Source organism: Trachemys scripta, chromosome 9, assembly GCF_013100865.1.
Source record: "Trachemys scripta elegans isolate TJP31775 chromosome 9, CAS_Tse_1.0, whole genome shotgun sequence".
NCBI classification, from domain to species: Eukaryota; Metazoa; Chordata; order Testudines; family Emydidae; genus Trachemys; species Trachemys scripta.
In genome coordinates, this window is record NC_048306.1 from 68,744,493 (window position 1) to 68,758,726 (window position 14,234).

Consider the following 14,234-nt stretch of genomic DNA (forward strand, 5'->3'; position numbering starts at 1 on the left):
CCACAGTTGGATGTTTTGTGCAAGTTTGTCATAAAAGCCTGGAATGATATTGATGCAGAAACAGTAATCAAGTCTTTCAAGAAGTGTGGCATATCAAATTCATTAGATGGTATGGAGGACGACTACTTGTGGCAAGATGAAGAGGAAGCCGAAGCTGAGACCACACCATCTGATACGGAATTCGATCCATACGATGACTGCCTTACAAATGTATCACAAGATGTCATTGATGTACTTATGATATCAGATGACGAACAGGAGGATTTTGAAGGCTTTTAAAGGGAAACTGTCATGCCAGCAAAACCTGTAAAAATACCGTAGCTTGCAGTTATGATGGGCGTTGCTAACTCGCCAGGGACTTGCCCAGCACTTACTCTCTCTCTCTTGTTTGTTATCTTCCTCCTATCATCATCAGTTCCAGTTTGGTTGACAGCTTAGAAAACAAACAGCATGGCAGCTCCCATGGGTTTATTATCTTATCCTTCCTTTCAGCTTTAGAGTGAATTAGGAAAAGTTTAATCCACTTGCACTGTTTTATGTTTACGTGTTTGATGACAAACAGCCTTATGTTTATAAGTGACAGTTTTCCTGCTAAGTACCTGCATGTCATAAGCATTTGAATTAAAATTACCATATTGAAATCAAATCTGATGTTTTTTTAATTTTTTTTTGGTGTGCGTTGGAAGAGGGGTAGTCTTATACGGCGAGTATATCCCAAACTCTATATTTTAACTGGAAAAGTTGGGGGTCGTCTTATACGCCCAGTCGTCTTATACGCCGGAAAATACGGTAGTTAATTTGACATTAAAGACCACAGGAAAGCTACTTGAGGATTACGTGCTATGTTTGCTCAGTATGAAGTAACTGTGATGGTTAGTAATTGGAAATCTGAATCATGAAACTGGAAGATTGAGATCAGAAATGCTAAATGGTCTAACCATTGGTTAATTCAATTTGAGAATAAAGTTTATTTGTATCTGACAAATCCACTGGAATTCCTGAAGTTACAAGGACTTTTGTCTGCTTTTGTTGTTAACCTAGCATTTAAAGACAAGACTTTGTAACTTACTCCTTCTCTATTTTTGGTAGGACCCATATTTTTGGTAAAATACAGTACATCAAAAGATTCCTTTTTATGTTATAAAAAGCATTTTTATCAAATTATAAGTCAGGATTTGCAGCAAATGCTACCGCAATTGTTATAGGGACATTGCACATCTTTTCTGGTAATATCATTTATATTAAAAGCCAGTTTGCAGAGTTTTAGGACCACAGGATTTACTATAACAGAAAAGACTGTTGGTCTGTTTACTACCTGACTGTATCAATGACCACAGCCTGATACATCAGAGGAAGGCAAACAACAAAGCACATGGCCAGTTGTGCAAAGTTGTACTTTGGCTAAAATTCTTTTAATCATGATGGCCCTGATTCAAAATATTTAAGCTTTATTTAATATTTAATATTTATTTCATAACTTTAATCACATAATTATTCCCACTGAAGTTGATAACATTACTTATGTGCTAATGTTACACATGTGCTTAAGTATCTTGCTGAATTAGGGCCCACATCGTGATCTGAACAAGCCCTGAAGAATGATTCATGTAATTTTACTGTAAAATATCCCTGTAGCATAAACTTTGACATACATACATACTTTTTGTAGTGTTTGTGTGTATGTGGGGGAGGGAGAATAAAACTTCACAATATTTTTTCCAGCATGATGTTAAAATTATGGCTGGTGGTCTGGAGGAATAACCTCCAGAATGTACAAATCTGCTTAAAAATATATTATCTCTATCACCTAGGTACTAGAAACAAATAGAGACCATTATCATAGGTTTGTGCTTCATTGCCATAGCAGAAGGAGCTCAGGTTAACTAGCAAATTTTTATTTGCAGATCTGCACTAGCAACATTAAAGATTTTGGTTCATAAACAAAAACACCAAGTAGAGTCATGCTGGCTTGTATCCCATGGGAAACACAGCAAAGGATAAAAGCATTAAGAAAAGGAGACTAAATGTTTTTTAAACTTCCAATGTGTAATTATTCACATATTTTAATCAGACATATGCTGCTATCAAAATCTATATAACAACTGCTTAATATAGTCTATTCCTATAGCTTTATTTGATTCTTTTTAGCAGGCATCATCTCTTTTTCAGCTATTATGGTCCCACATCCCTCCATGTTTGGACTACACAAGTCAAACATCAATGGAGAGGTTATTCATTGTGCTTATTGGAAGGGAGCATTTGTGAATACTGGAGCCAAAGACTTTTCTCTGGTTATGCATATTGAATCCTTTGTATTTGTGACTGCTATATAAGCATGTGAATGCATAGGTAACACTGTAGCATGAACACTAATGTAAGCAAGGGCTCGCTCAGAATGCTTTCTAGAAAAGATCAAATAGAGGTGCCTTCAGCTCCTGGGGGAAATTTATCACATGCACTAGCCATTGTGTGGAGTGCACCTGCTTTCCCTGTTCACTTGGTATGCTTTGTGCATCCCTGTATATATTGTCACTATTGAGTAACATTGTACTAATAACCAATGAATGTTTGAATCTAACAACTGTGGAATAACTGATTAGCCAATGCAAAGCTAAATAGATGAGTGCATATGCTGGCCCAAATTCTGCTCTCATTTATGTCGGTGTAAATCCAGAGTAACTCCATCAACGGCAATGGTACTACTCTGGCTTTATACCTGGAGATGTGTGAGTAGACTCCGATCCTCCATGTCCTGGGTTTACAACCAGTGTAAGTAACCCGATTCAGGTGCTCTGCAGTGGTTCTAGTAGACTAGCCAAATGAGACCTTTACAACATAATATAAATGTTCAAAAATGTCTTCAAGAGACTTTGCTGAAACATTTGCTTTTATTAATATTTGTTTTAGCAAACCATGGATGACACCCTGGCCCATTTGAAGTCAATGGCCAAACTCTCATTGACTCCAGAAGGATCAGGATGTCACCTTATGTCTTTCTGAACAGGATAGCTGCTGAGTTACTGCAGTGAGTGAATCCTGCCTGTGAATATAAGGTCAGGGAATCTGTGTTATGTCAAGCCAAGTGTGTCAGCTCAGATAATGTGACATTACTGCTCCATAGCATAGCCATATCCCACATGCACCAGTGGGACCCAGACAACATCAGAGGTCATCTGATTCCACACCCTTCCAAGTGGAAATACGTCAGTTGACAAGATGCCTGGAAAACGAGAGAAAGTGCCACCTAGCTTCTCAGTGGGAAAGAGAGTGTGGAGACCGCCATGTCAGAACAGGCAAGTGGGGAGGGAGCAGTGCTGAGCCCATCCTCACTTCCTCATAGAGGATGGTAAGTGGCTTTCAGTAAGCCTTTCTTTTTCGCCTATCATTAGCCTGATGGAAACAAGTAGCATGCTTCGCTGTATTGAAATCATTTGTTGCACTGTTCACAGACCATATTACATAGCTTTGTTGCTTTGTTTTCAGATGCTGAAGCCATTTCTAATCACTTCAAAATAATGTTGTGGTTGGTTTTTAATTTCACTCATTCTAAGATCGCTTTGTATATCCTTACATTAAATGTTGGACTGTCATTTTTAGTATGGTATATGGTAATCATGAAGAAAAAGGGCATATCTGTGCATGACATTCATGATCACATAAGCATTATTTGGTTTTCCCCATACTTTCGTAAATGAAGAGTCAGCCCCACTGCCCATCCAATAGGAGAGGGAAGAAAACCTCAAGGACCAGAAGAGAACAGCCTCTTTCTCAGCCTAATAACCTGTACAGTTACAGCAAAGTAAGTGTGATTATACAGTACTGGGGAAAAAATTATGGAAACACCCGTTGAAGTATGGGCATGCCTTATTAGCTAGAGCTTCAAATGCCACCTAATAATCCAACCATATTAAAAACAAACAAGCAAGCCTCCCACCAGCAAAGACATCCCTGTTGAGAAAATAAGAAAATGGAACATTACATAATCTAATCTGTTCTTCACAATGCCTTGATATGAGCATTAGTAAGAGATGCTCTATTTGGATCATGGAAAAAGTTCACACAGAATAAAAAAGGGTCCAAAGTATGAAATATACCAATGTTTGCAATTTTTCATCAAAATTTTAAATAATGAAAATAATGTCAACATTTTTGGCCTGGTTTGTGACCCGCTGTAGAGTTGGTTGTAAAATTTCAATAATTTTTTCATGAATGTTCAACAACAAAAATTAAACCAAATTTTCATGAACTTTTTTGTACAAATTATATCCCATTTTTCAACCAGCTCTGAAAATATGATACGTAGGATGAAGCTAGCCCCTGTGCAGAGAACCAGCGTGAGCCTACCTTACGCATCATTTAATCCACCGAAACAGCACTCATGTAGGATTTAGGAGGCACATAGGCCTTCCCTATAAGGGTGAAATTCACCAATAGATATTACATGAGCAAAGTTACTACACCTAATAGAGAAACAGGTTTACAGACCTGATACTGAGAGTTTTTCATTTTATATGTTCAGTCCCACCTTCCTTTCTCTCTCTCCCTCTCTTTCCTTCATGCTTTTGCTTTTGCTTTTGTTGGATATGGCTTGGTGTGTATGTAACTTGAAGGTGTTTCCATATTTTTTCAGTTATGTGTATATATTTATTAACTACTGAAGAAGTGTTTGTTTAGTGTGTTAACACAATTTATGTCTTGTGTTAGATGTTGAGTATCCAGACTCTTGAAAGTCAGTAGAGAAGCATCTCAGATTAAAATACAAGAGTTTGTATCATTTACTGACAAAAGATATGGGGGAATAACTGTTCCTAATGGCTATAGCTAATGGGTGATGAGGGCTGTATCTAGCAGTAACTGCTTAATATTACTAGCCGGAATGTCAAAAATATTTTCTTCTGACCTTATTCCATGCATAATTATTACTCCCTCTATCAAAACAAAATTAACATGCTTAGTTTAACAAAGGAAAATAATTGTTGCATTCATTGTATTTATTTTCTTGCTTTAAAAATCTTTTTGTTGTTGTAATTAATGTCATACACACCCTTACCTGCCTTTCTTATCCATCTATCTCATTTGTCTATCACTCTGGATTGTAGGGCCCTGATCCTTAGTTGATGTGGGTGTAAGTAGCCCCTTAGGACTCAATGGAGCTATGCCCATTTATGGTGGCTGAAATTCTGCTCCAAGTACTTAAATTCAGTCATCTCCCTGTCAAGAAATTCGTGATTTCTAAGTGCGTCTGTAGTGCCATGGTAATATTCTCATAATTCTTTCCTGACCTTGTAGCTTTGCCTTCTGACTCATGACTGTAAGTATTCAAAGTTTATATCTGCTGCAGTAGAAGCTTCTAGGAGAACATTCCCCATGTTTTCCTTTAAAATTCTATTCTGCTTAGATTCTTATACCATGCCCATCACTCAGCTATCTGAGCACTTCCTTGAGTTAAGAATAAACAGTTAGCATTTTGCTTCCCTTCCTTCCCTTTTCTTTCAATAGACTATATTAAAAAAAAACATATATGTGATATGTAGCTTTGCAAGAAAGCAAGGTCAAACTATGAGTTTTGCATTTGTAATGGAAAGTGTTGATGTTTGTATCATCCTTAGATCCTGTGGGAGTGAATTCCACAGTTTTAAACCCACCTTCTAGAAAGGCCTGTCTCCTGCTCATTAGAGTTTGTCTTAATGGAAACGGCTTTGTTATGAGGAATGGATTGCCAAGAGTGGTCAAAGTCCAGGGTAGTGAGTCAAGCTTTTAGGCATCTTGAGCCCCTGACCATTTAGAACCTTTAAAATAAGGAATGAGACTCTCTGATCTGATGCTCTATCTAAAGGGAAGCAGTGGAGTGCAGAGGAAATGTGCTCTCAGTATGCCATGATTCTCAGGACATGTATTCTGCACCAGAGTTTTTTCAGGGCTGATGCTTTCATGGCTAAAAACTTGGATTTCAATAATCCAAAGAGGTAACAGAAGCATGCATAATCAAAGCTAGGTATCAACAGTAAGGTTGAGATGCAGTCTCCTAACCACTTGAAGGGGTAGTATGCATTTCTCCCAGAAGTAGGCATCTCCAATATTAGCTATGGCAGTGAGAAGTTGGGGGGAAAAAAACAAATTTTGGTCTGTTGATGCCTTGTGGGCACACATCTTTGACTTGCTGATGCAGCACTGTGTTAGCAAGCTGGTTGAAGTATTTCTTCTCCTTGCCAGCATTACTTTCATCTCAGTAGGATTAAATTTCTGCCAGTTCTTCCTCCTCCATGTGCTACTCTAGCTAAACACTGAGATGGCTGGGTACAGTGGTGTTATCATGGGGCGTGAACAGCAGAGTTGTGTCATTGCCATATTGTTGACATGTAGTCGCAAAGGAAGCCTCATAATTTCTCCTAATAGCTTCATGTGAATACTGAATAAGGGAGGAGTTCTACAGAATAGAATGGTGCTCCATAGGTAGAGAATGGTGGCAGAGGTACAGTTGCCCATCACTGACCTTTGGATACAGCATTGAGGAAAGATTCAAACCATTTCCCAATGCTCCCCTAGAACACTGTTACCTTTCACAGGTAGGATAGCAATATTCTCTGCAAAGAGGTCCAAGAGTATAAATATCTGTCCTATATGCATTAATAGCAAGATATCCATCAGTCCTACCACTGCTATTTCTAGTCAATAACCCAACCTGAAATCTAGGTGGGCAGGACCTATGCTATTAGGTGTAGAGGCCAGGAATTCCCATATACTAGAGGAAGATGTAAAGGAGCTATGGCTGCTATTCCTTTCCATAAGCTGGTGTAGCAGCTGCTGAGTACTGTACAGGTTCCATTTAAGTCAATGGCAAAACTCCCATTGGCTTCAATGAAGCCAGGATTTCTTCCTTTGTCACTACGCAGGTCTTCATTATGAATCTGAATGCATTTGTTAAGGGTACTGGGCCTGTGGCCTCTCCCTTGCTTGGGAGGTGGAGCCAATCCTCTTCACACCCCACCTAGAATGGCCACATAAAGCCTAATTATTTAGGGGTCTCCTGAATTACACCTGTCTGATGTATTTGAGGAGTAAAAATCTCTTCTGTACTGCTGTTTTGGGAAGCCACATCTCTCCCTCTCTTACTTCCTCCCCCAGTTCAATCTCTTTGATGTAATCACCTCCTTGGCTCACTACTAAGTTACAGACACCAAATAAAACAGCAATAAAATTTCTGTTCAAAATGAGATCCCCAGGCACCCTGAAAGTTGCCTCCTGTATCAGCATAGAGTTTGGCTTTCCCACATGTGATTTCTGCATTAATATGGATTTTTAAATCTCATTCTTCATCGTGGGCCTGATCCAAAGTACACTAGAATCAGCGGAAAGCCTCCCATTGACTTCAAAAGCATTGGATCAGGCCCAATATCCTTAACAAATGCATTCAGATTCATAAGGAAGAACCTGCCTAGTGACAAAGGGAGAAATCCTGGCTTCATTGAAGTTAATGGGAGTTTTGCCATTGATTTAAATGGAGCCTGGATGTCACCCAAAGCTTTGCAGGGCTTATTAACCAAACTTTATGACAGTTTACTGCAGTTCTTTATGAAGATTAATGAATTATTGTCTCCTCTGCATTCCATATCAGTGAGGCAGAATTTTGCCACATTGCTAGTTTCTGTCAGGAAAAGAAAGAAGGGAAGACGTTTGTAAGACAGGGATAAATCCTCTCTTCATCAAACTTCTCCGATGAATAATAGTTTTTCTTTTAATGTAACTCAGTAGTTTTATAATTTAATTCCACAACAGAATATAATTAGAGTTTAAAATTGGGAAGTATGTTTTCTCTGAGCTGAAAAAAAATATATTATTATTTCCCCTTTATAGCATTTTGCAAACATTAATGAAATTAATCTCAACAGCTTTGGGAGGTAAATACCAATACATTTTTTACAGATGGGGAAACTGAGGCACTAAGGTTACTTGATTTTCCAAGCTTATCCAGAAATCTGATAACACAGCTAAAATAGAACCCACATCTCTTGGCTCTCAGGCCTTTCCTTTTAACCATTAGATTGATTTATTTTTCAAAACTTTTGTGATAGTTTGCCCCCTTCAGAAAAAGTATTTGGAGTTGAAGGGCCCAAGCTGTGATCCTCATTCTCCCGTTTTCGAAAAGCTTCATATGTGGTTTTTTTAATTCACTATTTCAGGGCATTCTAAAAGGCATATGGTCATATTAAGGAGCTGAATGTACTTCTGTATAAATTAATGGAAAAATTCCCATTGACTTCCATATGTGCAGGATCAGGCCCTCAAAAATGGATTGACCTTTTTAAAATGTAATGTTTACATCTAAGGCCGTATTTTCCAATTTTGCTCTGACAATGTTGTTCAGACAATCATTTGTGCACATGATTTCTCCCATACATTTTACTATTCACATACTCAGGCATCATTTCATATCATTTGCATGCTTAAATATTGTGTGCATGCAAATTACCATGAATGGAGGCCCTCATAGAAATGATTACGTGCACAAAATTAAAGGCCTCATTTTGACAACTTGGTCCTAAATCAAACTAAACTGGAATGCCATACCTCTCTGATTTTCTTCTTTCCCGCCCAGTTGTTTCAGAACTGTGTGACTTATTTTAAATATAAATAATATTTTTATATAAAATATATATGTTCCGACGTGTGTGTGTGTATATATAAAAACATATTATTATTATGATTATTTTATTACTGTTAATCTATTTTTGGTTATGTAATGCAAGTTGTACAATGTGTTTCTTTACAAAAGCTGTGAATGCAAATATGTGTTGGTTAAGGGATGATACAACTTGTGGTAAATGATCTTGCTTAAATAAAGGATACCGGTATGATTTAGATTTGTTTTAGAAAAGCTTATATTGCAGGCAGGTTTCTTTTGTCAAATAATGGTGTATGGCTGATTACAGAGTACACCAACTTTTCTTTCTTGGCATCCACACACATATCATTTATCCTGGAGAAGAAATCTTCACATGCTAAACATCAGAGAAGCTGAATATTTCCTCTCAGGGAGTTAAGGGCACTCAGATATCTCACAGATTGGACCTGAAGTAAATTGCTCTTTATGAACTATTCATCTAGCTCTAACCAGTACAAAAGAATGTTGCATTCTCTATACTTGAGTTTATTTTAGCTCCAGTGATACAGGGAATTCCAGAGCTGTTTTGTAGCTGCTAATATGCAGACAAATTCTGGAATACCACTTCCACCTTTAGGGATTTGCAATTGGTGTTTTACTTTTTAGGATGTAAAGATTCAGCTTCAGTTCCTTCGAAGCATGTGAAAGTCTTTATCCAATAGAAGATATAGAACCAGGCAAACTCGAATACAGCACAATGGGGAGAGTGTGCGGTTGAAATCATGGATGCAATTTATTCTTGATAGCAACAGTATGTGCAGATAATGCCTTTCCAGTGCACTACAGCTGATGAGTACAGTATAAGGCATACATTTCATATTCAAACTTGCACTGTTCCCTTACTGGGTGGGTAAAAAAAGGGTATTTCCGCATGCCTGTAAGTGAAATCTACTCTCAAGTGTCTGTTTGGTCAAACTCTGCCCAGATGCTGGTATGCAGTCATGTATTTTGGATATTCTATTTGATGAATTGTGTGCAGACTATGCGCCTGGCCTGCCACATAGAGGGATTCAACAAAAAAGAAGACACAGATGTGTAAGTAATAAAATATTGCCCTTGGACGTAATGGCAAGGAAACCTCTTAGTCACACAGGTTCTGATCCAAAGTCCATTGAAGCCAATGGGAATCTCTCCACTGATTTCAACAAGCTTTAAACCAGGTTCAAAGCACTCATAACAAGTCTAATAACTCTGGTGACTCACCATGACATCTGCCATACAGAGTCTGCCGTAAATTACGCAACACACCTAAAGTGAGAGCCAAACACTCAAATAGAAATTGCAAAGCAGATCAGGCTCCTAGTTGACTTTTAACTTCAGTCAGTTCAGGAAAGGTATGCTGTGCATATGTTACCTGCATTATTCTAGGTTAGCAACAATGTTCAATACCACATTTTATCTCTAATCTGGTTTAGGATTACATTATCATCAGCTCTTCCAAAAACAGTACTGCACAAAATTCTATCCTAGACAAAAGTCAAAGTGAAGAATTTGTTGTGTCAGTTTAAAGGAACATGCTTTTGTCTGAAAACCAGCATTGCAAGTAACAATACTCTTATGGAAAGTCATTTGTAAGCAAAATATATGGGTTTCTGTTTTTTTTCAATTTGTTTATTTTGTGCGACTGAGATCACTGTATGCATAATTAATATTTCTACTAGGTATGCCTGCTTGGTTACTCATTTCCCCCTGTTTTGTGAACTCAGGGGCAGGTGCAGTACCTGAATTTTTTTTATTCTTTCTCTCTCCCTCTCTCTTTTTTACTGAGTAGATTTCAAATTGACAATTGCCCATTGATTTGAATGGAAAGTTCTCCATTGACTTCAACAATGACCAGGCCCTTAGTGCTTTTCTAAACTGTTGTTTGCCATACCTGGAGATGAAAGAATGCCCATAGATTATGTTACCTGTATAAAGTTAATTGTAAACAAACATTTTTTGTGAAATTTAAAATGTATTCTCCATATTAGTGTACAGTATATACATTTTCACTACAAGTTCAGAAGAGCCACGAAAACTGTGCCTCCAAATTTAGCCTCACAGTTATACAAGGTTTACTGCGTGGTTAAAGGCACAGGCAAAATACATGTCTTGACATACAAACCAGCACTTTTATATGCACATCACATTTGCTAGGAGCAGAGTTACCTGATCTGTGCACACAGGCAGATGTACGCAAGGATATGCTCATAATCCATTGACCTATTTACTGACACATTTGAAAGTTAGCTGTTTAGGCCCCAATCCAGTGATGCACTTCACACAATATTTAAGTTTAATCATATGAATCATCCCGCTGAACTGAAAAGAAGCTATTTCCCCGGACTTCAGCAGGATGCCCCATATGCTTTTAATTAAGCAAGTGCTTAACTGCTTTGCTGGATCAGGACCATAGTTTGCAATAGAGTGAATGAATGAAGGTGTTCAGTTTTAAAACAACTTTCTGCTTTTGTGTTAATGAAAAACTTCAGAGAACAGGATAGGTTAAACCATCTGACTGGAATAGGATCAATTAAATCATACAAAAAACCCCAAACATATTTAGCTTTATATTTGGAAGTGTTAACATCACAGTTCTAATATGACAAATTGAATTTGGCAGGCATTATAAAATATGGTTTTGAGTGGATAGAATTTTTACCTTCAACATTGCAGGATATTGGTAAGATCTCTGTGCCTTTTAAAGATCTACTATATTATTTAAAATCCAGAAATAAATAGCCGTTGTTTGGCAAAAACATTTACCTTATTAGCTTGCATTAGGCTTGCAATGTTAACAAGGATTATTTTTCTTTTTCTTTTATGTCTTTGTCTAGTATATATAAGTGGATTTTTGTGTTTATTCCTTTTAGTGCATAAGGATTTTGTGTTCATAAAACCATTGATAATGTTTCACAAACATCATGGTGACCACAAGGAGCCAACACTCTAAATGTAATCTATGGCTAAGCAGTTATTTGTATGCGTTATTTTTTTGATAGGTGACATGTATGCAGTGGTTGCATGGGGACCATACAATGCTGGAAATGATTGAGAAAAAGCGTTGTTTGTGCAAAGAAATAAAGGCTCGACAGAAATCAGAAAAAGGACTTTGCAAACAGGACAGCATGCCCATTTTGCCGAGTTGGAAGAAGAACACTGGGAACAAGAAATACAGCCCCCCTCCTTATTCCAAACAACAAACTGTTTTCTGGGACACAGCGATATGACCAGACTGTTGCTGATGCCATCACTACAATGTTGCAAGATGCACAAGTAGCCTCCTTTCTTAATAAGGCAATGCCTGTGACATAAAACTTAATCTGCAGGTGACGAACTATCTAGTGAAAAACATACCAATGTGGTGCTCACCTGTCAATCTAAAGAAAAATCTAAATTTCCAGCTGATTAAGACATGTATATTTATTAAGGATTTTTTTGGATCCAGAAGATATTGAAATGTAAATATTTTGCCAATCTATTGAAAACACCTGAACTAATACACTGTTTAAAATATATAATTCAAAAATTTATGAAGAATTTTACTATATAATATAACTGTTATATTGTTTTATTAACTATTTTATATGTGGTATCCTAATGCTCTTTTGTTGTTGTTGTCATTTTTAATGATCTTACCTGCCTAAATTTGGCCTCTGTACAAAAGCATGTGGTTGTACTTTTGTTTAACAAGTACAATGTACAAATGAACCTGGTGCTAAGGCTGTAGAAGTTCACTAGAGTCATATTCATTAGAGACATCCGTTGCTTTTGTTCTTCTGGGAAAGGTTTTGGCAGGAAGTAGTAAAAACTGTAAACAATGCAAATAAAAATGCTTAATTTGGATGTCCAAATTGCATTAAAAAAGAGTTGTTCTGCATCAGATTTTTTGTAAATTTACTATTATAAATTGCCCTTCTTTTTATGTCAATCAGTTATTAAAGTCTCCAGTGATAGTTCCTAGGCTACATTTGGCTAACCAAGTAAACAAAATTTACTGCAGAAAGGTCTAAAATAGACGCTCTTCCTTCTTTTATTCAGCTGACTAGAGGAGACCATGGTTCACTGTGACTAAGAATTGTACATCACATGATAATGAATTAACCCATTGTTTATCTGGTTAAAACAGTGGCAATGCACCCATGATTCCTGTCCACATTTGTCTTTGGTTCAGAAAGTAAAAGTAACAAAATCTGTTTACATTATTTTTAATTACCCCAAACATCCCTAGTTGGGTCTGTATCAAATTGGAAAGCATTATTAAAAAAGGCCTGACCCAAACTCCACTCACATCAATGGAAAGACTCCCATTGGCTTCACTTGGCTTTGGATCAGACCCACAAAGCACCTTTCTCTCAAGTAACCCATTTCCTGTTCCTGGCTGATCAGATAATTGGGTCATAGTCCTCTGTGACATCACACCAATCCTAAGAGAATGCTATGTCATGACCAAAGAATTATGACCTCTTGGTTTTAACAGGAGAAAGAGATGGCTTATACTACATATGAGGATGAGAGCTGTGCATTAAAATAGCTTCCAAAAGAAACGCTTTAGGGTGAACAATATCCGTATTGCCATGGAGTGATAAAATAATGCTATCACATATATTTTGTATATGTAAAGTTCTATCTATGCTTCTGAAATTTGGCAGCATGAAAATTCCTCTTTAATAGTCCTTTAAAAATTATATTCTCTGAGAAGAAAAAATGTGTTGTTTGAACTTATTGTCATATTGGCTTTTCTTTGAAATTATATTGCAGCAATGCCCTGGGCATCACTGCTGATCAAAAAAACCAAAAATAACCAATTTTAGTAGGTTTTTTTGTAATCTATATTACTAAAGTTTGAGTAATGCTTTATCAGTAGTAGTTTCTTTCCAGCCTCTGAAATAATAATAAAGTTTTTAAATATTTTATAACTAATGTATATTTTGATGTCCAAATTGAGGATTTCTGTATAAGATAAACAAAGAAGTGTGTGTTTATATGTTTGTATGTATATTATCATTATGCTATATGTGTGTGTATATGTATAGGTGCATATATGCAAACATAGACACACTCATTTATATATATGCTGTATATATGAAATGTGTGTGTGTTGTTGGATATACAGTGGCTGAAATGGGTACAAAATTTAGATGAAAATGTAAAGATGCCCCCACAACCCAAATGATAGAAAACATAAAAACCACAAATTGTGAAGGAATCTTTAAATAAATTTTGTACCCAAAAGGCACCAATTGTATATTCTGCCTACTCATTTTTTTTTTTTCAAAAAAGAAAGAAAATGGCAGAAGAAAAACTCAAGAGATCTTGCAATGTTCCAGAATCTGCTGGAAAGAGAATGACTTGCTGGTCGTGCAGAATATGTTGAAGTAACAGGTTCATTACTCAGAAAATGTTTAGAATGGTGAAATGCATTATCTTCCTTGTTATAGGTAATTATAAGCCAAGAAAAGACTTTCATATCATCAATGTGAGAATTTTTTTTTTACTTGGTCCCTTTCACAAACTGCACCAAATCTCTCTATTGACAATACATATGTATGTGTTCAATCATGATACTTCTTGTATACACTGGCCTCTTCCT

At 36.8% G+C, this 14,234-nt stretch overlaps 1 protein-coding gene across 1 annotated transcript in view; it reads left to right on the forward strand.

Annotated features, from left to right (window-relative positions):
* The window catches only part of NYAP2 (neuronal tyrosine-phosphorylated phosphoinositide-3-kinase adaptor 2), a 185,254-nt gene extending 171,343 nt beyond the window's left edge, over positions 1 to 13,911 (forward strand). The window contains exon 7 of the mRNA XM_034782220.1: positions 11,644 to 13,911. Within this exon, the coding sequence (XP_034638111.1) occupies positions 11,644 to 11,871 (228 nt within the window). The 3' untranslated portion in view covers positions 11,872 to 13,911. The remainder of the gene's footprint in view (positions 1 to 11,643) is intronic.
* The last annotated feature ends 323 nt before the right edge of the window (positions 13,912 to 14,234 follow it).